Source organism: Myodes glareolus, chromosome 15, assembly GCF_982192425.1.
Source record: "Myodes glareolus chromosome 15, mMyoGla1.1, whole genome shotgun sequence".
Classification (NCBI taxonomy): domain Eukaryota; kingdom Metazoa; phylum Chordata; class Mammalia; order Rodentia; family Cricetidae; genus Myodes; species Myodes glareolus.
The window spans coordinates 66829887-66857567 of NC_142040.1; the positions used below are offsets into that span (position 1 = coordinate 66829887).

A 27681-nucleotide genomic window follows, 5' to 3' on the forward strand; every position below is an offset into this window, starting at 1 on the left:
AGTACTAGAAAATAATAACTACATATATGCCATTGAAGACACCTAATAGTCCTATTATACATTACATTACTGAAGATTCCCAAGAATTTCACCTTGCTTTCCACTTACTTTAAGCTCAAAGTCATTTAAAAAACAAAACAAAAACTGGAAATGGAGAAAAGCCTAACTTTTTTTCATAACTGTTTTACTCAAACTAAGGACAGTCTGAAAGTATAGATCCCAAGGGATCAAGGTCAAGCAGCCAACTAAACCACTGTGATGGAAAGAGTTGCCAAGACTGAGCCTTGCCCTACTCAACCAGGAAAGGACATTCCTCGTGAAATAAGTGGCAAAATGCTGGTGAGCACAGTATCTCAGGCAGGAAGTTTACAACAGCCTGGAAGACTTCCTAGGAAGGTTAAAATCCTTCCTTGGCATGGGCAGTCGCAATTCATTGTATTCAGAGCAGTCTCAGACAGAGCATAAACTCTTACGCCCTTTTCTCTCATCTAGATTTGATTATGAGGTTTCCCATTCCCCATGATGACACACACGCATTCTCTTCATCTGGGTGCAGTTTGAATCTATGCAGGAATGCTCCTCTTTTGTTTGTGGATTTCATTTTTTAAGCAGACTTCTTCTAGTGAAAAACAAGCTCTTGCCTCATTCTTTTGAGTGTCCAGGTCTGTTTTGAATAAAGGCCTTAATTGGTCTGAAATTCTGACACGAGACACCCGTTGTTTCACACTGATTGAAGGGCTTCTTGTTCATTTGTCCCAGGACTAGATTTTAACCGCAACTTTAGGGGCAACCAAAGAATGACCCTGGGATTCTTGTTCCCACAAACAGGACTGTTTTTCTCCCCAGACAAGGTGTATGTGGATAGAGCGCATGATGAGGGATCCTCAAAACAATGTCTACATGTCAAAAGGGGCACCTGTGTGGGCTCCTCTTGTACTCCACACCCAGGAGAATGGTGCCAGCCCACCAATCATGCCATTCTCTGCACGAGGAACTTACTCGGATCTGCCCATCACCAGCTACCTGTGGGTGGGGAATGCTACCCATCTTCTCTATACATCGACTCAAAGCCCAGGATCCCCAGAAGTTTCCCTTTTGCCCCACCATGACAGATGATCTCATTGTCTCTTCCAGCTTTCTCCCCCACATTGCTCAGTATGCACGTGGAACATTGTTTTGCTTCTTAGTGGCAATGTCACATTCTTGGTCACCATACTTGCTTATGTCTCTGTGTGCGCTCTACTCCACAAAACTGCAAGTTCCTAAACAATAGGGAATATGTAATCCAAGGCCTCTGTGATACCTCATCTCTGCAAAGAAAAGGCAGTTCATTTTCAAGGCAAATCGAGAATGCTAGCAGGCTGGAATCTCTAAAATGGAACCCAGGTTGCCAAAACTGAAACAGTTCAAACCTTTCCTTCTATGGTGTTCTGTGGACTCCAATGTCTGAATGTCATGATTTTCTTTTTGTCCCCCTCTTCCTTCAATTTTACATCAGAGCTCTGGGCTGCTGATGTATATACCTAGGCTTGTATACATGTACATATGCAAACATACATGCAGACAGACACACAGAGCCATGTAAAGGAAAACCACCAACCTGTGAAGCAGGAGAACTAGACTGAAATATAGGCCAGAATGCAATGCTGGCCCTGGGTGCGGGTGGGGGCACCTCTCCAGATTTCAGATCCTAATGCGCAAACAGAAGCATGGGACTCGGGCACCTTAGAAAGGGTAGGATCCATTCTAGATTACAGAGATGAAATAGTAGTTAACTAGAGGATTTTAAATAGTCATGGTGAGACATCACACGTACCCACAGGAGTGTCTGCTGAAAGATTCTAAGATCCCTGGCCTATGCAGTTTCCACTCTGCTGCTGAGATAACACACTCTGATATAAAGCAACTCAGAGTGAAGACTTCACTCTGACAGAATCCCCCACTGAGAGTTCAGAGCAGGAGCTCAAGGCAGGAGCATAGAGCAGAATCTCCAGAGGAGTGCTACCTTTGGGCTCCTCTCACTTGCTCCCTGGCTTGTCCCCTGGCTCACACGTGCCTGGATTTCTTGTACCACTCAGGCTGTCTCGACTGGGGATAGTAATGCCCGTCTTAGACACCATCATCTAGTAATGAAGAAAATTCCCCACAGAGACGCTCACAGGCCAATCTGATCTAGACAATTCTTCAATTGAGGTTTCCTCTTCCAAGGTGATTTTAGGTTATGTCAAGTTGAAAATAATTTTTAACCAACACACACACACACACACACACACACACACACACACACATGTATAAAACCCAGGTTAGAACAAAGCTCAATATACATTTTGTTTTTTCCTACAGATGCATATGCATAATATATAAAGAACTCAAGAAGCAAATGGTCCAGAACACAAAGAGACCACTTAAATTCGAATGGCCTAGGGATCTCAACAGAGAGTTTTCCAAAGAAAATTAACAATGGCTAAGAAATAGCTCAAAAAAGTATTCACCATGCTTAGCTAATAGGGAAATTCAAGTTCAGTTAAGTTGAGTAACGGGAACATTCCTCCACTACTGGTGGGATGCTGTGGGACAATAGTTTGTACCCTGTCAACTATATTTTAAATAAACGCTGATTGGCCAATAGCCAGGCAGGAAGTATAGGTGGGACACAGGAAGTAGAGATGGGGCACAGGAAGTAGAGGTGGGGCAACAAGAATTCAGGGAAGAAGGAAGTTTCAGTCTGGAGTCGTGACTCAGCCTCAGAGGAAGCAAGATGTGAATGCTTCACTGAAAAAGGTACCAAGCCATGTGGACAACAAGAATAATGGGCTGATATAAGTTATAAAAATTAATTAATAAGAAGCCTGAACTACTGGGCCAATCAGTTTGTGATTAATGTAGACCTCTGTGTGTTTATTTGGGACTAAATGGATGTGAGACCTGGTGGGACAGAAACCTCAGTCAACAGTGCGAGTGCAAACTTACACAGCCACTTTGGAAATCAGTACGGTGGTTTCTCAGAAAATTGAGAATCAATCTACCTCAAGACCCAGTGATGTCACTCTTGGGCATATACCCAAAGGCTGCTCAACCATACCCCAAGGACACTTGCTCAACTGCTCATAGCAGCATTATTCATAATAGTCAGAACCTGGAAACAACCTAGATGCCCTGCAACCAACCAAAGAATGGATAAAGACAAGGTGGAGTATATACACAATGGAGTATTATTCAGCAGTGAGGGACAGAAAAACGACATCATGAAATGTGCAAGCAAATGAATAGAACTAGAAAAAAAAATCATCCTGAGTGAGGTAATCCAGACTCAGAAAGACAAACATGGTGGGTACTCACTCGTAAGTGGACACTAGATGTAAAGCAAAGGATAACCAGGCTATAATCCTTGACCCCAGAGAGCATGGATGGTGGGGAGGGACCCTATTGTGGATGCATGGATCTCCCTGGGAAAAGAAGGTGGGTGGCATATCCTGGGTAAACTGATGAGTAGAAGGGAGGGGATAGGGGAATTGGAACATGGAGGATCAGGGCGGTCCAGTCATGGGTGGGACAGAGCAGGGGAGTGATGGGGAGATGTCTTGATGTAGGGGACCTCTTGTGGGGTTGGGGAGAGACCTGGTGCCAGGGAGGTTCCTGGACACCCACAAGGATGACAGCAGCTGGGACTCCGGGCAGTGATGGGGAGGGTACCCCAGGCTGGCCTTCCCCTGTGATCAGATTGGTACCTGCTCTGGTTGTCATCATAGAGCCTTTATCCAGTACCAGATGAAGGCAGATGCAGAGGTCCACAGCCAGGCACTGGGCCGAGCTCCTGAAGTCTAGCTGACAAGTGGGTGGGGGAATCATATGAGCAGGGGGCCAGGTGTCAGGATCATGATGGGGAAACCCACAGAGACAGCTGACCTGCGCTTGTGGGAGCTCGAGGACTCTGGATGGACAGCTGGGGAACCAGCATGGGATCAACCTTGACCCTCTACATCTGAGTAATGATGGTGTGGCTTGGTCTTTTGTGGGGCCCCAAGTGGTGGCACCAGGACCTGTTCCTGATACGAACTTGCTCTTTAGAACATTTTCCTTATGGTGGGATATGTTGTTCAGCCTTGATGTAAGCGAAGGAGCTTGGTCCTGCCTCAGGTTGATATGCCCTGCTTTGTTGATTCCCATGAGAGGCCGTGCTCCATCTAAGTGGACATGGAGGAGGAGTGGATGGGGGGGAACAGAGGTGGAGGGGTGGGAGCAGAAGGAAAAGAAGGAGGAGAAACTGTGGTTGGTATGTGAAATAAATTTTTTAAAATGATGAAAATATATTTTGGAACTTCATCTTCTCCTAGTTAAGAGGCTAAAATATAGATAGATAGATAGATAGATAGATAGATAGATAGATAGATAGATAGATAGAAAAAGATAGATAGATAGATAGATAGATAGAAAAAGATAGATAGATAGATAGATAGATAGATAGATAGATAGATAGATAGATAGATAGATTTGAAAGAAAATTCTGTAGAGAATTCTGTTGGTGGGATTGCAGGATGATGTAGACACTAAAGAAATTGGTATATGAAATCTCGAAAAGCTAAAACAAAAAACACCAGCTATACAACTTTTGGGCATATTCCCAAAAGACCCATCATGTGTTTCCATAAACCTGCTCAGCCATGTTCATCACCACACTAATCACAATAGCTATGAAATGAAAACAGACCTAAACATATATGAGCAACACTAAATGATCACAGTAGGTCATATGTATTAATGCATGTGTGTTTGCATGCATAAGAATTATAATTTAAAAGTATAAACCATTAACTTGAGAAGGTATGGAAAAGATAGATACAGGGAGAACTGGAGGGAGGAGATGAACAGGGGGTGATGTAAATACAGTACACACATATGAAATTCTCAAGAAGTGAATACATTTTTAAAAATCTTCTAATCATACACTAGACACTAACCCTTTAAATATGGGGAAACTGAGTCAAAAGGAGGTTCTTCTTCTGGCTCAAGGCCATACAGTTTATGAAAGCCAGAGTCACAATTCAGACTCTGCAATGGTGGGAACGTGTATGGAGAACAGTTTCTATGAACACCCTGAGAATAAAACATGATGTGGAAGGTGGGTTACAGGCTCTGGGAGCTGGTACAGTCACCAGCGTGAGTCCATGGCCCATTGCATGCAAGAATATTTCCTTTCCATGGAGCTGAGATGCTCTTGGCTCTTCTTCATCAGACAGAAAATATATTACAAAGTACATTTAGGATAGATGGATTAACAAAGGCAAGTTGTTGGTTACCTATACTATATTTCAGTCTCCAATGACAAGTGCATATAATCTAGGAACCCTTCTGAAAAGAGATGAAAGTCATTAGTAACAACATAAAAAGAAGGAAATTACTGACCCACGACAGCTAATGTAAGTTCATGACATACTGTTCTAAGATCATCAAGGGATAATATCATTAGCTCCACCAACTATACCCTTATACTTCCTAATTGGGCTAGGTTTGTATTAAGAGAGACAGAGGCGGCAGCAGCATGTAGCCAGAAAATTACACACAAGCAGACACCCCGACACTTACCATTTTGATGCAAAAGACAAAAAAAGCATTACATATAATTGTGCTAATTTGAAAAGAACGTCCTAAGTTTCTCAAGGAGAGATTTATCTGTTCATTACAAAAATGAGCCCTTCAGCCTCCCAAGAAGAACGTGTCATTTGCTCCCACAAATGGACCATAAAATCCTCCCTGTTAACTATATTTGGCAGCCTTCATCAGGCTGATTTCTTAGAGTAGCAAGAATGCCAATGTTTTCAATCCTCAGATATATCTACTGCCAGAAAGCAATCAGGCTCCCCGGGAGAACCAGATCAAGGGCTCTACACACGGGGACTGCTGAGTGAACTGGAGAACAGGCCAGGCCTATAAAGCATTATACAGTTGTTCATTGGAGCTTTATATCCATGTGTACTTACATCACAACATTAAAAAAAAAAAACCAACCTGTGAGCTAGGCACTCCCTAAATTAACCCACCAAATCACCTGCATGAATATGCAAATTACCTGTGTTCCACTAACTTGTAATGTGGAATAGCCAATCTCTACATTAAACATCCGCTTATTTGTGACAAAACTGGCTGGTATCCCCTCGTTCTCTTTTTCTCCCACAGGAATACTACAAATCACCCAGGTCACCATGGAAAGGGCCATGCTTCTCAGCACCACTTACAGCTGGGTCTGGACATGAGACTCTATTTGGGGCAACAGGATGTACAAGTGAGCTATGTCTATGTCTGGATCATGTTTGTCCTTCTTGTAAACAAGAACACAGATGTGTAGTGACATCATGAGAGACAATGGACCAAAAAGACAGAAAAGAACAAGCGTCTGATTGAGCTACAATAAGAATCATGCAGGAAAACTGGACGCTCTGCTCCTGTCCAACATTGAATTTCTACAGTGGCTTCTTAAAGGAGCTTACAATTATCCTAATCAAGAAATAGGAAACCTGCAGGATGATGTCATTGACTTCAACTTCAATAATAATTTCCTGGTGATGAACATATGTTTCTTAGTAGGATAGGCACTGAAGGCCTTGGAGAGGTGTTGGCATTTCTGAGAACCAAGCTTTAATTTCATTTACTTACAACTAATGAAAACTCAAAAGAAGCAGGTTTTTCTAGTTGCTTTTGTATCAAACAGTTCAGTGTCTTGAATATCTAACATGATTAATGTATAACAAATAGGAAGAGACATTATCACCACAGACTAAACTTTGTTTCTAAGTTTAACTTTTGCCATCATGTCACAGAGTAACAGAAGATCTCATCCCAGAACTTTTTCAGAAAAAAAGTACTGGGCTGAAACTAAATAGGAAATATTTAAAGGTGTGATGGCATTTAATTTTTAATTAAATTATTGTTATTTTTTGAATTTGAGTGTTTTTCCTGTATGTATGAGCACCTCGGGTGCGTCTGGTGCCTGTGGATGTTGGAAGAAGTCATTGGACCTCCTGGAACTGAAGTAATGATTGCGAGCCACCATGTGTGTTCTGGGAACTAAGGGCCTCTCTGAGAGCAACAAGAACTCTTAACCAACCCTTGAACTTCAGAGCTTCCATTTTAAAAGTGGCCAAAGCTGCCATTTGCACAGGTAGGATGCATGAAATTCTTCGGTCCCATCATCAATACATTGCTTTCCATAAAGCAAAACTCAGCTGATTGTTTTTGTTTAAAAAGAGAAATGCAACGTAACCAGCCACAATTGATCTTAACAGAAAGTTTCTCCTCTATTCCACCAAACAGAGATCTGGGATTATCCACACTAACTGAGGGGTATCTGGAATACTTTCCAAACAGTTTGGGCACACAACATATACAATTCCACTTTGGAGGGGTCATTTGCGTTTCTCTGTGAAAAGTCTATAACATTCCAGGAAAACACGCATGTTCGGAAAGATTGCAAGGCCATTTGAAAACAGTTCTCAAAAGCACGTAATTGAGGTTCTCAATGTAATTATAAGAAGCAAATAATCCAAGCTGGGCCCAATGCCTAGAAATCAGAGTCAGAGGCACACGTCAGCATGAGACTGACAGACAGAAAAGAAAGAAGCAGGCGTGCTGGGGTGAGAGGGGATAGGACAGGAGAAAGGAGGAACTCCAGAGGCGAGCAATGGAAGAGCAGAGGAGGGAAGCAAGGGCAGGAAGGCATCAGCCAGAAGAGATGAGAAACCAGGCAATGTCCAGCATCACAAATACGTCCACAAAAACTTTTTTCTTTTTATTTATTTATTGGGCGGGAGTTCGAGACAGGGTTTCTCTGTAGTTTTGAAGCCTGTCCTGGAACTAGCTCTTGTAGAGCAGGCTGTCCTCAAATTCACAGCAATCCGCCCGCCTCTGCTTCCTGAGTGCTAGGATTAAAAGCATGTGCCATCATTGCCAGGTTCACAAAAAACCTTATAAGAATTTCCATGAACAAATGGCAGAGACACATAAAATTCACATGGTTTCTCACCCCAAAGTGAGCTTATTATTGACTTCCTCTTGTACAATGTAATCTCTATTTCGGAAATGATGTTTAATGGCAATAAAAGCAGTGTTTTCTAGTTCCTATTTGAAGCTCCATATTAGTCTACATAGTTGTATAAAAAGATTCCACTGTTCACATGGTTAACATTCAGCATAAGCAACGAGAATGAGGACAGATGTGCAGCGCCATTGTCTCTCATGTGCAACCAGTGTTAGCAGAGAGAAGAGACACATTTCTTCACGAGAACTCAGGACTTGCTTTTTCCTTTTGCGTCTTATAACAGAAGCACTGCGATTTTATTTTTTAAACTTACAGCAACAGAACCTAAATGTGTGAAAAGTTTTGAGTCAAAAGATGATGATCCAGAAAGGAGCCATCCCTCTGTCCTCACAATACATAGGTAGTGTTGCTAGTTCCCAAAGGGAAGCTGCCGTTTATAAAAACACTCAGACTCACAATGGACCAAGGGCTGGAGCACAAGCTGCAGCATCTCCTTTGATTGCACTAAAGCCAGCTATACAACACTAGCTCCTGAGCACAGCATCCTCTTGAACTCATCCTGCCCTACACTATATTAAGGTGCTGATAGGATGTGATCAGGATCCTATATCAGGATGCCAATGATAACAACATCCCATTCAACGGTGCTTATCCTTTTAACACCTTCATGTCTGGTCAGTATAATTAGTAAGTTACTGTGACATGTTATAGTTTCATGAAACTTTCCACTTGTGCTCCTGAGGTCCAGAAACGAGTAGCGTTAGCTCGGCATGCTGGTGCACATCTGTATCCCTCATCCTCGGGAGGCTGAGGTAGGAGGACAACGATCTCAAGTCAGCCTGATCTACATTGTGAAAATCTCTCTCAAAAAGAAAACTTTAATAAATAGCAGCATTAAAATAAACAGATAAATAAATAGCAGAAACATTAGTATAGCTTCAGTTTGATAAAATGTATGTCCTAGAGGTGTTTGTTATCTGTCAGGGTTTATCTCTTTACTGCTTCAACAAACTAAAGTCATTCCATGTAAATATTCACAGGGCATGTAATTCAATTCTATGACTACTGAAATAGGAACAATGGACGCACATATACCATACAATCAAAACAAAATAGTATATTCCATTGGCATGAGGACTCTCAAAAGGACAGATTTTTCCCTAATTCTTCAAAATCACTAAGCAGTTAAAAAAAAAAACCTTCATAAGGACATAGAAAAATTCTGGACAGAGTCGCATTCCCAGAGTACAAGTGTATCTTCAAATCACACCAATCCTCCACCCCTCTGCCACCCAAGGATATCTAGAATTGCCATCATAAAAGGGTAGCTTGGACTGTTTCTCAAATGTATCAAGCAATGATTATTTGTTGTAAAGAAAAACCCATAGAAACAAGGTACATTCTGCCTTCCCTTCAATCAAAGCTGATGTGAAGGGTTTCCCCCAATAGGCAGAACTAGACAGGAACTCAGGCTCAGGTGTGATTGTGTCTAGCTATGATCATGATTTCCTCTTCCAGAACTGGATTCCAACAGTTCTTTGGTTCCCTCTCTGACTTTTCCAGTATTCTGGAATAAAGCACTCAGAACCCATCTGCTAAGTTCCTAGAGCAAATTAGGAGAATTCAATGGGACTACAAGAGGAGGCTGGTTTTGCCTTAACTCCCTACAAACAAGAACGCTGATGAGGCTGCCTGCAGGCAGGGACAAGAGTCACACTCAGGCCCTTTTAACTCCTAAGCTACTTATGGAGCTCCCCACTTCTGCAAGTGTATCCTTCTTGGGTTTCCTCGGTGGACTAGGGGTTCCAAAAGGACACATTAGTATTTCATTCCTGTAACACAAATGGATGTAACAAAAAGGGCTGGCCCATGGAATGAGATTAATAAATATCCACTAACTAACTATCCGTTCAGGAATTAATTATTTAGATGAACAAATGCCCAAGTGCATCAATGTTTGAGAAATCCTTTCATCCCGTGAGTAGTGCTATGAGAAAGAGAAAGGCATAGGTAGCTGTCATTCACTCAACACCCAACTCAAGAGAAGTTCAGGTCAATCAGAAATGGAGGAAGTTGTGAGAGCTGAAGAATGTCCAGCCTTCCAAGTCCTTCTGGAGTCTTCTCAAGTCTTCCTTGCCTCCATAACTCTACCCTCTGCTCTCACTTCCCTCTGAAAATCCCTGGGAGGGCCTTGATGGGGGTCCTTATTTCCATTCCTGTCACCCATGCAGATTCAAACAAGGATGTCAGCACGTGTAGAAGTTGGAAAAGAAAAGAAAACATAGGCTTATTATGATTCCAAGAGGAAGATGATGGTGTCATGGCTACAGTCAAGTGGCTAATAAGAAACCAGGAATCAGGCAGTGAGAGCCAATGCTGTCCCACAATGGCCAGAAGTGCTTCCTGAGAGTATTTCCCTCCCAAACAGAGGAAGCTGAAATATTGACTTCATTCCTCCCAATCAGGTAAGAACTCCAAGCTGGGAATTAAATGAATTATGGTTATTTTCCACCTGGAAGACAACGTAAGCAGTGGGGATAAGTCCACCCTAAAACATGTAATCTGTATGCTTATCTTGTAATCTTTCCAACCCATGTGAAGTAGCCCTTATTAAACATTTGCCATTTGTTCTGCTGTCACTCACTTGTCTTTATGCTGTTGTTGATCACATGAGTCTGTCTCATCCTCCAAGTACAAGACTCACCTCACATCACCTTCCCTTTCGCTTGTGCACTGTACCCTGGTTTCTGCTTCGCTGTTGTGGCTGATGACACCTCTTACTCCCTTCCCAGCTCTGCCTGAGAATCTTTTGCTCAACATCCACAGTCCGTTCATAGCCACATCAAACAACAAAGTCCTTGTGAACATCCACAACTTGAGGCCCCACAGTCATCACAGTGATGTGTCCCCATTCTGTACAAATGAAACACCGTGGTGGCTCAGAGGGCAGACACAGAAAACGCAGAGGGAAATGCCCAATGGGCTTCCTCAAAGTGAGGAATCAAGGGTTACTCAGGGATTTTAAGGAAGACTTCGTTTAAAAGTGAGCATTTGAGTCCATGTTGACCAGGTCATAATGTGTAATCACATGGGAAGCACAGCAAGACAGAGGCAGGGTCTAGGGAAACAAGATAAGTGTATCTCGAACACCATTTCCCTTGCTTGGCCAGGAAACTGGGGGTGGGAGTGGGGGTGGAGGCATCCTGAATAAAGCCTAAAACACCAACCTGGTTACAGAATACAATGCATACGGCCTTGAGTACTAGTCTTAAAAAAAAAACCAAAAAAATATTTAAACAATGGACAACAAGAGTTGAAGAGTATCTCTAAGGCTTTAGAAATTATATAATGTATGGATCTTTGTAGAAGCCATACTAATAAACTAATAATTTCTTTGTTTCAGTTATAATTTGATAAACTCTGTGGGACATTATTATTAATCATAAAATGATTAATGAACTAAAATGAACTTGAGACCTCATATTAATTTATAGAATTTAGAAAAATAGAATATATTTCATCTTGCTTAGGATTTAAGCTTTGCATGTTTCATCTTTCTAACGAATCTGTACGTGATCTGTACGTGCCACGTGTCCTTTATGTAACAAGTATTAAATAAACATCAATTCTCTTAATGACCAGAGATGCAAGATGTTGATTCCAGGCATTAACAACCTCAGTCATCTGCTCCGTCACTACCTCTCCCTGACGAGTGTACTACAAACTATGGGTACATATGGGTACATGGGTCAGCCTTCAAAAAATGGTACATGACCCGCAAAACAAAGCCACACAGAAGTTCCTGAGCTGCCTGATTTCGGAGCCCAAGCTGAACAAATGGATGAGACAGATGATGGTCTCTAGTTCCATCCACCGTCAGTTCTGAGACACAGCAGCAAATAAAGTCTATGCTGATTCTAAGAAGGCCCCCTCAAAAGACAAGAGCACTGGCTCGTTTGGTCTCCACTGCCAATGAGCTATGGCTATTGGCCAAGCCACCTTAGTGAGCAGGGCTTGATGAAAGGATTAAACAGGCCCGAGAAGAAAGCCAGCACAAGGCTCTTCACTATCAGCTAAAGATCCTTTTCTAAAGAAAAGTTGGAATTCCTAGAAATAAGTGACACATGCTAGAACCTGGCTGACACCAGCCCTGGAACGCCCTAGTTCACATTCTATTTGTTCATAGTTATAAATTTTAGGGTTTATAATATAATTATATCTTTTCCTCATTCCATTTCCTTCCTAAAACCCTTGCCACCCCTCTCTGTATCTCTGTCTGTCTCTGCCTCTCTCTCTCTAACACACACACACACACACTCACACACACACTCACTCACACACACACTCACTCACACACACACACACCCTGCTCTCTTTCTCTTTACAATGCATGGACTCTTTTTTTGTCATCCCCTCACTGACCTTTGAGCAGTGGACAGTAAATTCCATAATGCAACATTAACCCAGTGCCCAGTGGTGATACATACTGTTATACACCATATTAATAAATTGTCATGTTCCGTTTAAGCTCACTGAAGTGGTGGTTTTGGAACCCAAGCATGTTTGTGCTTTATCTTTTTGAAACAGGATCTAACTAGAAGGTCCCAGCCAGACTGAGTATCTGCCTGCCTCTGCCTCCTCTGATGTGCACCCACCAGGTCTGGGTTTTTTGTGCATGTATTTTTTCCAGTTTTTTTTTTTACTATTCAGCAGAAAAAAAAGAAAGAAAAAAAACAATATCTTCAAATTTGCAGGAAAATGGACAGACGGGACTAGAAAACAAACAAACAAAAACATACTGAGTAAGGTAACCCAGACCCAGAAAGACAAATATAATATGCACTAACTCATTAGTGGCTATTAGACATAAAGCAAAGAAAAACCAACCTACAATTCACAACCCCAGGAAACCTAAATAACAAAGAGAATTCGAAGAGAGACACACATGGATCTGCCTAGGGAGGAAAAAAGACAAGTTCTCCAGAGTAAATAGGAGTGTGGGGGGCAGAGAGAAGAGTGGAAGGGGAGAGGAGCGGAATGAAGTGAAGTGAGGAAAGTGTATAGCTCAATTAAAAACAATAAATAAAATAATTTTTATTTTCTTAAATTATTGTCACACCTGTATATGTATAGTTACAGGCACAGGTATGTAAGTATGTATTTCTAAATAGATAAATACAATATCGTCAGTCTGTAAAATGTTGCTTGTATATATGTTTTAGGGGCTGTCTTTGCTGTCTTGTGTGAATCCACAGTAAACAGCCTCCAAGGTGCCTGGACACAGGCTTATTGAGTAGAACCGTGGCAAATGGAAGTCAAGAGGAAAAAGCAGATTAGACAAAGACAGCAACTGATATTTGATACAGTCATGAGGTAGAACTTGGCCACTGCTACGAAGCAGCACGAAGCCCAGATTGCCTTTCAGGTTTGCCTCAAACTAGCCCTACTTCAGTGGCTCAATGAATACGGCGGTGAGCTACTGGAGACCCATGCCCTGTGAGGGCATACAGTCATGCCAGTTCTGAAGGACATGGACAGAGAACTAGGGACAGCACTATTAACCCCAACACCAAAAAAAGAAGAACAGAGCAGGAGAACACCGAGGAAGAGAGAATTGGAGAGAGAGACAGCTGGGCTTGGAATATTTATCTCAGCATGCTCCACTCTGACCACCTGTGTGGCCACAGCATGGCTGTTCGGTGACTTTGGTGCAACCCTTTAATGTAACATGCTCTGACTGGCTGTCACTCCAGAGATACCCAGGAGCCTTCCGTATTTCTTCTGTGACCCCTGCCTGAGGCTCTCCCATCACCTACCCATGGCCTTCGTATGCCCAGAAGGGAAAGGACATGGGAAATCTTCTGTGGCATTTGAAATCCACCTTCATTCAGTATGCAGGACCATTTTTCACAGCAGAAAACTCTCATCTGCATCCTGCAGTGGACACTCAGCAACCCCATGATTAAATGAGATTTGCAAGCAGCAATGTGGGGACTTCGACATGTACAATGAATACGATTATTCACTTAGTTGTATCTTTATTACTCACGCTCCCCCTTGTGAGGCAATTTTCCTTATTGGAAGTAAAGCAATCTCAACCAAAGCACTTAAAAATTATCCTTTTCCTGTTTTTATTAGCTGGTATCAGAGAAATGACTATTTGAAGCACAACCAACAGGAGGGAATTGGTTTTTTATTGCTCAGTTCACATTGTTACAGCTTTAGGAGGGGAGAAAAGACTCCCCAAGGAAATACCATCTCTCAAAACACACTCTCAGGGTAATCAACAGGAAAAGTCTTTCAAAGGGAAGGAAACAGAGAAAAATATTAAAACATAATTACATAAGCAAAGTATAAGAAAAATAAAACTTAAAAAAGAAGCTGTTCAAGACAGAAACGGCATTACTTAAAACTGATTGCAGAATAGTACGCAGAATGTACATTATCACAAGGAGGTTTTGTCATTCTTTCTGATCAATTTTAACAACTGTTAATCTTCAAAATCAAAACCCAGAGGATGAGTGAGCTCAGTGGGTAAAGGTGCCCACTGCCAAGCCTAAAACCTACCTGAGTTTGATCCCCAGAACCCACATGGTAGGAAGAGAAAAGCTGTTCCAGTAGGTTTTCCACCTCCACACACACAAGGTAGCACACATGTGCACACACACATACACACACAAATAAACAAATGGAAAAAGAATTTTAATCAAGACTGGGTGGGGCAGTAGGGAGTACTTATTGGGTAAAGTACTTGTTCTGCAATTCTAAGGGCCAGTTTGGTTCCCCAGTTCACACATCAATGTGAGAGAAGCAAGATGCACCGTCTGTAATTAAAAACAGGGCACAGTGGACAGCAACAGAGAAAACTGGCTCAACAGACTAACAAAATAGATGGGCTCTGAGTTCAAGTGGGAGATCCTGGCTCAACATATAAGGCGGAGAGCTACTGAAGGGCATGCCAAAGTCAACTTCTAGCCTCCATGAGAGTGCATACAAACATACCTACGCACATGGGCATCCATACACGTGTAACGAAACGTAGAAAAATGCATACACATATTACACAATTTTACACAATAGGTAAAATAAAATGAAATGGAGAACAGTAGTGAGCACTGACTATCCCCCCCCATGAATATATGTATGTATATACCAGCACTTCAAATATCAGCCGGGCTCAATGCAATGCATAATTAACTCCCCATCCCACTACTGAGACCTTCAGAAAACAATCAAAATACACTGTTCAGATTGATGTCTGGCCTCCACAGCTCAGAAAACTGCACTAATGCAGCAATGGATATCCTTTACCCCAGGTTTCTTTCTTCAAGGCTCATGAGCTGGGCCATTTCATTACTCCTCTGTATTGGTTTGTAATGGCTCTGAAGGGGTTCCTCTAATAGATGTCATGTGATTAAAGAAACAAATGGCAATTTTAATTGTAGTGCTCAAATTCCTTGCAGAAGGATAGTGGTTCTGACAAAAAAAGGAGCTTGCATAATTTATGGGAAAGAATATATATGCACAAGAATTGCACAAGTCCATGCCAGACAAAATCCCAGCACAAAGAAGGGGAAGAGGGCACAGTGTCCCACCCTTACCAAGAAAGCTATTGGCAATTGAGAGTTTGTGGGAAAGGGAAAATCAGTTTTCTCCGATAGAGTGTCACTGGGCGTGTATACCACACTCCGTGCCAAGAGTGGTTGGTCAGTACAAAAACAAATACCTTGAAGGTATTTGGTTAGTTGGTTGGTTGGTTAGTTGGTTGGTTGGCTGGTTGTTTTGGTTAGTTGCTTAATTGTTTGTTTGTTTGGTTGGTTGGTTGGTTGGTTGGTTGGTGTGGTGTTTTTGTTTGTTTTGACCCTTATTTGTGGGGATTTTGAGAGAGAGAAAAAAAGAGTGGGGTGGAGGAGAGAGAAAGACAGGGAAAGGGAGAGAGAGAAATAACATTAAGTTGAGTGGAGAGGATCTGGGAGGAGTTGGATGAGGGGAAAGAACATGATCAAACTAAATTGTACATAAAATTTTTAATAAATTTTTAATACTAGGAATACACGGCCCACCAAATCAACTAAGGAGAGCCCATATGGGCTCACAGAAACTGAAGCAGCAATGGGGCCTGCATGGGTCTGGACCAGGTCCTCTGTATTATGTTATGGCCTCTAGCTTGGTATTTCTATGCAACAGCTAACAATGGGAGCATTTACCTCTGACTCCTTTGCCAGCTCTTGAGACTCTTTTCTTCCTTATTAGGTTGTCTTGTTCAGCTTTGATATGAGGGCTTTCTCTTTGCCTTGCTGTGTCTTGCTATAGTCCCTTGGGGGCCTACTCTTTTCTGAAGAGGAAATAGAGGGGGAATTGATCGTGGGGAGAAGGAGGGAACTAGGAGGAGTGGAGGAAGGGGAAACTGTGGTTGGGATGTGTTGTATGAGAGATGAATCTATTTTCAGTTTAAAAAAGTAAACTATAATATTTTCAAAAATATTATCAAAGAAATGTGATGTTGAAAAGAACTCTGTGTTTGTGTGTATGAGGGATTGAACTAAGAGTCTGGTATATACTAAGCAAAGGTTATACTGCTGAACTACACGGACAGTACAATTTACTTCTTAAGGGTAAAATGTCTAAAGTGAGGAAATGTTCCCTGAAAGCATGACAGGAGTGCTCATGGTGTTTTTGGAGCCAACACTGACAGGCTATTGCTCTAGATTGACCCTCATTTATTCACTGAACAAACTATAAGGATGACCTACTTTGCGAGTAGGGATATATTCACCTGTGATTAAGGGCATGATAGCATGAACAATGAATAAACACAAGAGACAAAAGAAAAAAAACAAAACAGGAAAACAGAGTTTAAGCTAGAAGACAGTGAGGCAATAATCCTCTGGTATGGTTTCATCCTTATAGCAACTAAAGGAGAACAGTAGGATAAAGGACAGTATACTAAATTTAGTATCAGAATGACCCCATTTAATCTTCATTGTATAATGAAGGCAAAGGTTTTCATCTACTAAGGCCTTGGTTTCTTTGCCAGTAACCTAGAGACCATGGTAGACACAGTCCCTATGATGTAAAATGGTATTAACTTCTGAAATCCTCAATACTTTACAAAGAAATTTCACAGACATGATGATGAAGAAGCCTCCCAGGACTGGCGAAACAGAAGGGCATGCTCTCAAATATATGTCAGAATAAATCCCCGTATTAAATGCTGCTTAGAGTCTGTAGCTGTTAAGCCGGAGGGAAATATAAGAGATAAATTCCTCAGTATTTACAGAGGGAAGAAATTATGCACATTTCTTAGTCTTGTGTTGGCTACTATTTTATAAGCAGATATGAAGGTCATCCCAAGTATAGGGCTATCTCAGAACAAAGCTCAATTAAAATGAATTGTGCTCTGGAGACTCAGAGGACAACCTCTCCGCTTTACACTCCGCAGACTCCAAGGAACACGCTAATTATTTTATACGCTAACATTATGAGATACCAGATAGCCTGCCAATTTGTCAGCAGATTGTTACCTAATGAGCAGTTAATCTGCCCTTTGGAGAGCCACGCAGTTGGATAACCGCTTCCTTCATGTGTCTTTCATTTCTGACCAGCGACTCCACAGACCCATTGCTCTAGTTTCCCCACCCAGCTACTTCTTAGTCACTGAGACCTTGGAACAATAAGTAAAACAAAGCTGAAAAGGGGGTTGGGCTGACACCCAAATGGCAAGACCACAAGCACAGTGAAGTAAGCAAGGGCTCTAGGGCAGCCATGGGTTTCAGACATGGCGCCACCTAATTGTCACCTGCTGTGTGTCCAGGACCAACAACTTCCAAGCCTGTATGTTGTAACTATGAAGTGGAAATATGACTATCTACTCATTGCCTGTCCTGAGATTAACACAATGTCTGTGTAACATGTCTCGAGAAGGTCGTGGGGACTAGGAACGACTCAATAACTGTGGTCTAGATTACTTAATTATTTATTTATTTCCCTACTTATTTTTAAGGAAGCATCTTGCTCAGTAGTCAGGATTAGCCTGCATTTCAACGCGCAGTCCGGGCTGGCCTTGAACTCCCAGCCCTTTAATTTATCAAGAGCTGGGATTGCAGGCTGGCAACACCATGGCCAGATTTTAAATACTATCAATACAAAGACTGAAACTATAATAAATTTAGCAATATCCAAACCTGCCAGATATTTATTAGCAGTTATTTTGTTTTGTAAGCAATATTTTTCTAAGTAAGGAAAACTGTGAGCACAAATTATATTGTCAACATTCGAGGCAATTAATGCTCTGATTTCTCACAACCTCATTTTGCTGTCTTCTTCGTTCGGTTTTTTTTTAAATGGGCTTTCTTCTTCTCCATCATTCTTTTCTCTTTGCATCAACTATGAACACAACTGACAGTTGGAATGAGTAAGGTTTTTTCTTCATCATGGACTTGGCCAAACTGTTCGCCAGATATGACTCAAGAATCCAGCTAAACCAAAAGGTTCATGTACATAAGTAAGACGACTTTCCTGACTTCATCACCTTGCCAAAAAGTGGCTTCCATGCAGCAAAAAGGTCAATCCACAAGTATAAGAGAAATGCTTGAGATTTTTACTAGATATTCTGGTTGTCTTTCCACAGCTACATTCACTTGGAAAATGCAGCACAGGAATTTACCGCAGAAAGGGGAGCAAACAAAAAAATGTTTTAATAACATTTCTACACATTGCTCAGGGCTTCTAAAGTTACAATTATGAGTTCACGCAGTGTGAACAACTGTTTTTCATTTGTTCCTGGTTGAAAAATTTAAATAGGAATTGATAGAATGAGCCCGTCACATGCACCACCTAATAGAGATTTACAGCTCCAGCAACGGTCCACAGTACCTCAACCGTGGAACAGACAAAATGTTGACCATGTGTTTATATTTCATTACCGAGGAAAATTCAGAGATGGTTAGTGATTATTCATGTCAAGACTTTTACAGCTATACCTCTTTGGAGTATTAGCTAGCATATTTTAAAGCCTCCACTCTAAGGCTTCCCTTTGCCTTCATTGCAGCACACGGGCTTGGGAAGCTCCCAGGTTGGCCAAGCATCTCTGAATGGCCCTTCACTGAAGCATGTCAAGGTTCTCACTTATACGGAATCCACAGGAATTACTGACTATGAACTAACTCATTTGAGAAATAGAACAAGAAGGTTTGGGAGAGACATGAGGGGGAGATCGCTCGATGTATAAGAATACGAGTTTCTGTTTCAGAGAATTAAAGTTCAGTTCCCAACAGCCATGTCATGCGGCTCAAAACTGCTAGTAACTCTGGCTCCAGAAGATCGGATGCCCTGCTCTGACATCCAGGGGCACTGTACACACACACACACACACACACACACACACACACACACACTGCTCTGCTCTGCTCTGCTCTGGCATCCAGGGGCACTGTACGCACACACACACACACACACACACACACACACACACACTGCTCTGCTCTGCTCTGCTCTGGCATCCAGGGACACTATACACACACACACACACACACACACACACACACACACACACACACTGCTCTGCTCTGCTCTGGCATCCAGGGGCACTGCACACAAACACACACACACGCACACACACACACACACACGCACACACACTGATCTGCTCTGCTCTGGCATCCAGGGGCACTGTACGCACACACACACACACACACACACACACACACACACACACACACACTGCTCTGCTCTGCTCTGGCATCCAGGGGCACTATACACACACACACACACACACACACACACACACTGCTCTGCTCTGCTCTGCTCTGGCATCCAGGGGCACTGCACACAAACACACACACACGCACACACAAGCACATCCACACACACCTTACACCTTTCATGAAAAGACTTTCATCACAAATCATAATGTATCACTCCTCCAAGCAAGCAGTTTTGTTTTGAAATTTATTTTTTAAAAAACGTACACATCTTTTAATGATTTCAGGGACCGCAGACACACATAAAGGCTGTCACAATTACTAGAGTAATTTAATTCCTAAGTGTACATCCAACCTATCACTTATTCACATCTGGTATATTTGAAAGATAAAGTCCTTCTGTGAATCTGCACTTGCTGTGCTATTTGGCTACTAATTTAGAGAAAGGTTAAGTGTCCTGTGTCCCCTGAAGGTTCCATGTGTTGAAATTTGATCCTTATTACCAGGTGTTAAGAGGGCAGAAGCTTGATCTGACTATGTTGTTTAAAGGGAAGCACAAGAACGGATTAGTTCGAACGGTCCCCTCTACCTAAGTCTTAGATGCTTTCTGAGAGATGTGAGCATATTCTCACACCATATCACTTAGCTCTTGTTAGGAGGCGGTTGGCAGAAGGACCATCATGAGATCCAGCCCTTTAGATCCAACTGCAAACTCAAATACACCTCCTCTCCTCACATACACCTAGCCACAGGTATTTCATTTAAAATCAAAACATGAGCCCCAAAAAAATGGCACCTGTGTGTATCTTCTCAATTAGAACACAAATTTCCATAGACCAAGTCTCATCCCACTGAGTGATCAGTGAGCTCAGCAAAAGGTCTGAATTTCTAAACTAACCATGGAACAAGCAACTCCAGGGCAAGTTTGACTGATGCTGAGTCTACTCCCATGCAAGAGGAAGAAGGGCTGCCCTGGTGTCTCCCAGAAGTCACTGAACTGAAGCCTTTCACAGCTTCTGGAGGACCATGGCTTCTGTGTGCCATTCTAGCCAGTTGGTAGCTGCTAATTAAAGGCTAGTCATCGCTAATTTCTAGTTTCAAATCACATCTAAAAGGGCAAATATTGACCTAAGATGTTCAACATGAATACAATTAAAAGGCCTGTTTTATATTAAGAAGTTCCCTGTGTCCTGGGGTAATAAAAAAGTAACAATAACTTGATAAGGGACAAGAGTCAGGATACACGACTGTAGAAGGAGCAGCGGGCTGCATCCCGCCACCCAGCTCGCGGCTAGCTATACACCCGAAATAATTACACGGAAACTGTATTCATTTAAGCACTGCCTGGCCCATTTTTTCCAGTCCCTTATTGGCTAACTCTCACATCTTGACTAACCCATTTCTAAAATCTGTATATCACCACGAGATTGTGGTTTACTGGGAAGATTCTAACCCACCTCCATCTCGGGCCGGAGCTTCATGGCATCTGCCTGACTTTGCTTCTTTCTCCCAGCATCCTGTTCAGTCTGCTCCACCTATCGAAGCTCCTGTCCTATCAAAAGCCAAGGCAGTTTCTTTATTAACCAATGAAAGTAGCACATGGACAGATGACCCTCCTATGTCACATGATTGCATTCAGATTAAGAAGTCATTTGTCAAACCTGATTTCCATATCGGAGGCTAGACTCCAGAGAAGAAGGGGGATAAAAATCAATCAGTAAACAACCTGAAAATTAATATGTATACATTTTGATAAATATACTTATTGGATTATATATGTGTGTGTGTTATACTTATTTATGTATATGATGCACAGGGGAATGAAAATTCACCCAAAAAAGTGAAAGAAATGCTTTTAAAAAATATATTAATTTATATAGAATTATATCATTTTCTTCCCTCACTTTCATTCCTCTAGCCCCTCCCACATAGCCCTCTCATGCTCCCACAAGTCTTTTATTATTACTATTATTATTACTATAATTACATACACATGCATATGTATATGTATGCACAATGTATAGTAAGTCCATCTAGTTGTTTATGTGAATATGACTTGAGGGTTGACCACTCTGCACTGGACAACCAACAAGGCAGCTCAAACTATTCCCAGCGCCCTCAGACATAAACATGTGGGGCAAAATACTTGCTAGGGAACTGGCTCAAAAGTCTCCACACTGCACCCATTATTGCCTTGCAAGGTAAGGATCCTCCAGTTCCCTAGGCAGATCAGCCTCAAGTATTACACAGGACTTATTCCATAAAAGCCAAACCTAACTCCCCACAGCTTGCATACGTTGTGAGCACTCTGGAAGACGTCAAACATGGCATGTACGGTGTGAGGATTCTAGCCTCCACTTACCCTCTTTTCTTTCATTGGGAGAATGTATTCACCAGAGACTTGATTCTAGTACTGTGACACATTGTGAAGGATTTGCAATGAGACGTTTTCATTATTCAAACAGCCAACCAAAATCCAGAGATAACGGCAAATATGGGATGAAGGTGGGGCAACTCTTAATTATGCAAAATTAACTGAAAATTCTTTCTGTTCAAGTGGTAGAGAGAGTTAGAACGGAGCTAATGACTTGGTTCCCAGCATGGAGAGAAAGCCACCTCTCTCTTCATGCCTTTATTTTAAAGTTTCAAAAAAGATTGCCAGTTCTCCAAAAATGACTGTTCCCCATCAGACCAAACATGGTCTTGCCAGCAGCACAGTACAGAATCTTTTATTTTAACCAAACACTGGAACAGTATCCTTGATCTGATTTGCATGTCGATGGAATTGTTTGCTGCAGGCAAACTATGAAAACTTGCTTCTATCTCAGAGTTATGGTGATAGTTACAATATGTCCGGGCCAAGAAGCACAGTTCTGATAGACAACCAAAGACAAACAAGACAGAACGTTTGAGGAATGCACAAGTTCATGGAACCCATTAAGCCATGAATCTAAACAAATTCTCTATCCAGGGGTCAGACGGTAGCAGCTACTACAGATGACTGCCAATACTGTCCTCTCAATAGACTGAAAGAGACTGATACCCGAAGGTCCCCAAAATATATATGCTGAAACTTTAATTGCAATATACTAGCATTAGGAAGTGAAGCCAGTGTGTATTGTATGAAGGCAAAACCCTTGTGGAGGGGATTTGTGTACTTCTAAGAGTCCAGATAGCTAGCTAAGTCTGTTTCCTCAATGATCTTGCCGGGACACAGGTAGAAGCGAGCATCTACAGCCTGGACTAGGGGTTCTCACCAGAACCTAACTGTGTAGACATGCTGCTTACTTTCTGACTTTCAGGTTCTAAAACTGTAAGAAATCACTTTCTACAGCTTATGGTCCACCCAGGATGTGGTGCCTAGTGAAAGTGTTTCAGCTGATGGGGACAAGACAGCCATTTGAAAGAGCAACAAGTCTACAAAACCGCATGCCCAACTTCCTAAGTCTCGGTATAAACTTCAACTTTTTCAATGAGATCACATGGTGACTAACTAAAACTAGGTCTTATCTTAGGCTGCCAAATTTCTCATTAAGAGACTTTTGCCCCTCATAGCATACCACATCCTTTCTCTGTTACCTGTCCTTCTTTGTGTCCTTGGCAACAGCACACACAAGGTCATAAGAGTTCCTGGCACATGGTGGCAAGTAAAATAGCTATTATTTGGCAAAAACAACGACTCTGGAAGAGACTAGCTTCTTTGGCCCTGAGTTTGTTTGTTGGTAAAATGAGGCACATAAGAGACCTTGCCCTATAAGATTTACTTTGTGGGTAAAGTGAGACAGTGCATGCCAGGCATTTAAAACTGTGAACAGATACAGTAGAATTTGAAAGTGTTAATTGCCATTATTGTTTTTTCAAGATTCATTTCCCTGGTGGTGAAGGATTTGTGAGGACTTACGCCCTCAAGCAACCGGCTGTCCTCATGGAGATGGTGAAGAGGCCCTACTAGACCCCAAAGCTAGGAGGGGTCAAGCCCCATGGCTGTGGCCTCTCAGCTCAGATTCAATAAGACCTCTAAGACTTTGCAAAGGAGCTGTTAACAGTGTGAGTGCTACTGCCTCTGACCTGGAGAAGTAGAATAAACATAACACTGAAGCCTTAAAAGGCAGAGAAGGCAGCTCCCCTCTTCCTACTTGAACTGAGATTTGTTTATTTGGCTTAACTGAAGTCAAAGCTAATGGTTCTAATGCCTTTCAGTCCCCCAACTCGTTCTTCATATTTCTCTGCATAGGCTGTAACTTAAACTTTCTGAAACCAGATAAAGACCAAAAATAATGGTCTCTCATGAAAGAATTTACCAGAACATACTAATCATTTAGACATTGGCTTATGTTTCTAGAAAGTTAAAGATTAAGAATGTAAGGTTTTTCCCTGGAGCGACATCCAAGACCAGCCTAAAAGCAGAGTATGACTCTCAACATTCACTAAGAAATTAGGGAAATAAAACACTCTGAAATCACTCACTATAGATTCAAAGACACTTTTGATCTCAAAAAAAGAAAAGATTGAGGTACCAGAATTAGAATGACAAGTGAGAATGAGTAAGCAATATAGAGGAGGAAGGGGGTTGGTGTTTATTGACTTCTTAGCAGTTAAGTCTTCACTTGCCTATTAATTACAACAGGTCTTCACAAGGCTAACCTTCCCCCAAGAGGTCCATTAAGACCACTTGACATTAAGAAAGCCAATTGAAATTAATGGCCACACAGTAAGCAAAGAGATAATGGCAAATTCTGCCACTCTATTCACTTAGAAAAAGAAAGATCCCAGAATGTGAAGTTGGAACTAAGTTCCAAATTCCCAAGTGGACACTATTTTCTCACTAAAAGATCTAGAAACTGTAATGCACACAATATATGACGAGTGTGTAGCTCTGGGAGGAACCCAAAACTCCAATTTCTGACAGTTTTCCAGGCAGTGTTAACCCCACAGCAAGGTGGAAGACGCTATCCCTCGGCACCTGTTAAGGCAGTCTTACAAAGACCTTTTAAAGTTGTATAATGTACTTCCCAAGAGGAAGTAAGATTATCCACAAATTACCTACAATCAAAATTTTTAATGATCTTTGTAATATCCAGAGGTTGTTCATATGCTGTCCATGGCCAGAATTATAGAAATATACACTTGCAGTGTTGAAGCATCCACAAACACCACTGATATACAGTTGAACCAACTCCACACAGTCCGTGTATAAACACTGATTGATAAGGCCCCCTTGTGTTTGATATAAACTATTTCTAAATCGCACTCAGTTCAGAAAACTATCTTGATTCTCAGCCTTGTTTGATAAAAGATAAGAATTAATAGGGACAGCTTTCACTTCTTTTGAATTTGATACTTTGGATGGGGAACATGGCACATCATATTCTGAGGCATCTCTGTATAGATGTGTATCATGGCACAATACAGCTTTATTTATAGCTAATTTATAGCTATAACTAATTATTTATATATAGCTAATTATTTATGTATATTATATTATTTATATATATTATTTATAGCTAATTATATATAGAACCTTATTTAGAAGGGGACACACTATAACTGGGAGGAAGGCAAAGCAGGGGGAGGTCTGAGGTCACATTACTTGGGTTTCTCTATTTTCTTTCTCCCCTATCACAGAGGAATCTTGACTCATCTGAAATGGCTTGATGAAAACTAAACACAGTGTGACTCTCCAGCCAAAACTCACAAACACTCCCATTGGTCTTTCCTGATCAGCTGAGCACAAGAGCCACCCCGCCCCCAAAAGAAGTCTCCAGTGTATCTAAATCTGATCCCAGTAAAATCTGACTTGAACTGAAGCGAAAATGCAGAGGTAGCATTTACGGGTAACAGCTGGAGAACATTAGTTCCCTGTCTCTCCCCCCTTTTCTCCCAGGGGTTGAAAATTCTGTTGTTCAGACCGGAAGTCGTCATATACCACACACTGTATGCTACGATATGCTGAGATGTAAGGATGCATTACAGAGGATTAGGGGAGCCCTACCGTGGCTTAGCGGGAGAGGCAGAGGAAAAGCTCTTGCACCTCTCAGGCCCTGCTCCCTCCTCCCCATCAAAGCCAGGACTGACAGGTACACTGACAGTTACTGAACACCTTCAAAGCTAACAGGCTTCATTGTTCATCTCGCCACACACTTTAAAAACATTAACTTGAATACCTTTGGAGAGCGAGGGGCCAGAATTCTCCAATAATCTCTTCTGACACACTTTCATACTTGCTGTCTAAAAAGGCTAACTTTTTCTCAAGCTATTTCTCTCATGTATCTGCCCAGGACATGTGCATACATACGCACAAGTACATCTGTTTATGTAGAAAACGCACACATACATATGGAATTCTAAACATGATGGTCTAGAAATGGATGATTTTTTTAATCGCCTACATTTTTTGAGGGCTTGCTTTTACTCTACGTTAACGACGTTGCTCAGAAGTGAACACAGAGACAAACAGGGAGAGAACCCAAGTTTTGAACAGGGCGATAAGGAGTCCTTCACACCACATGCAGAGTAGTTATTCTGCATTCCTACCAGTCTGCCAGGGCTGCCCCCCTCCTTTGTCATCGCTTGTGCTATGGGCGGGGGGGGGGGGGTGGGGGGGGCTGTGAGTCCAAGACAGTCTCTTGACTCCCTTCAACCAGGTTCACTAGCTACAGACCTTAACTCTTGAACTGTAGAAAATGTCTTTGCTGTGTGCTATCAGGGACATGCTGTTAATCACTGGAGTTAAAACACTACCGGTATTATGCAAAGCGGGGGAGGCGGGACTGAGAAGGCAACCCACACATCCATCATTCCTTTAGGAGTAGGCGGAGTTTAAAGTTTCCCCAACTTCCAAGTTCTCACTTGACAGGCAATATTTCTGTGCAATTTCCAGCCCCGAGTAACAGATGGTGCTCTGCCTGTCTTGAGCCTCGAGAGAGCCCAGACAAAGCTCCCAACCACTCGGTGCCTCGCGGAACCCATAGGTGGTTAGTTTCACAGAGCTGTCAGACCAGGGCAGTTAGCAAAGAATGGAAGCTTAACTTCTTCCAGAAGTTTTTTTCCTGGTACGAGGAAGTCCAGAGAACTGAAGCACAAAGACCTGGGAAAGTTTCACTGCTTCAGTTCTCGGCCAAATCATCACCTACACCAAGGTGCGCAGGGAAGGAAAGCTGAGGCACACGTGTTCAGCAAGAAACACAGCAGAAATGCAACTTGAGCAATTCTAAAGACAAACTGGAAAATTGCTTAAGAGACCCCGGTGGTGAAAAGACATCCTCGAGGAACCAGAGATTGATCCCGCAGAGCCCAAAGGGAAGACGACAACCCCAAAAGGCACCAAAGTCGGGTGCGCCTGAGCTGTGAACGAGAGGAAAGGGAGGGGGCGCGATCCTGGAGTCGGGGGACGTTCGGCCCACTCACCCTCACTGCCGTACTGTTTGCCATTGTTCGCGCCCATCCTGTCGCCGTCATGCCCGCCGTCTCCCTGGACACTGCATAGCTGGGGCGCACCTCCCAGGCGGCGGGGCAGAGGAAAGCGGGCAGGACCGGACCGTTAGCTGCACAAGCCGCTTCTGTGGACCTATCTGGGCGGTGGACGGTCCTGCTCCGCGGAGGGAGGGGGAGTGCTAGGTCCGCTCCTGGCACCCCCGGGGGTGGCAGGCCGGGTCCCGGATAGCCACGGGGGGGGGGGGGGAGATCTCAGAATCCGTGCTCCAGACGAGAGGGTGCTGCGCGACGCAGAGCCCGCGCCCCGGTGCCGCCCCTAGGCTCGCCGCTCCTCCGCCGCGGGGTCCCCATGCGCCTCCGCGGTCCCCAGCCGTGCGCGCTGAGTCGCGCCTGCCCCGGGCTGTCCCGCTCCGCTGCCTCCTCCCTGCACCCCCGTGCGTCCGCGGCTTCCCCGGGGAGGGCGCGGCGGCCACTTGTTGCGGTGCCCCGAGTGAGCAGAGACTTGTGGCCCGG

At 42.7% G+C, this 27681-nt stretch overlaps 1 protein-coding gene across 1 annotated transcript in view; it reads right to left on the bottom strand.

Moving 5' to 3' along the window:
- The window catches only part of Fbxl7 (F-box and leucine rich repeat protein 7), a 357688-nt gene extending 330281 nt beyond the window's left edge, over nt 1-27407 (bottom strand). Inside the window, exon 1 of the mRNA XM_048457034.3 lies at nt 27142-27407. Within this exon, the coding sequence (XP_048312991.3) occupies nt 27142-27178 (37 nt within the window). The 5' untranslated portion in view covers nt 27179-27407. The remainder of the gene's footprint in view (nt 1-27141) is intronic.
- Between the last annotated feature and the right edge of the window lie 274 nt (nt 27408-27681).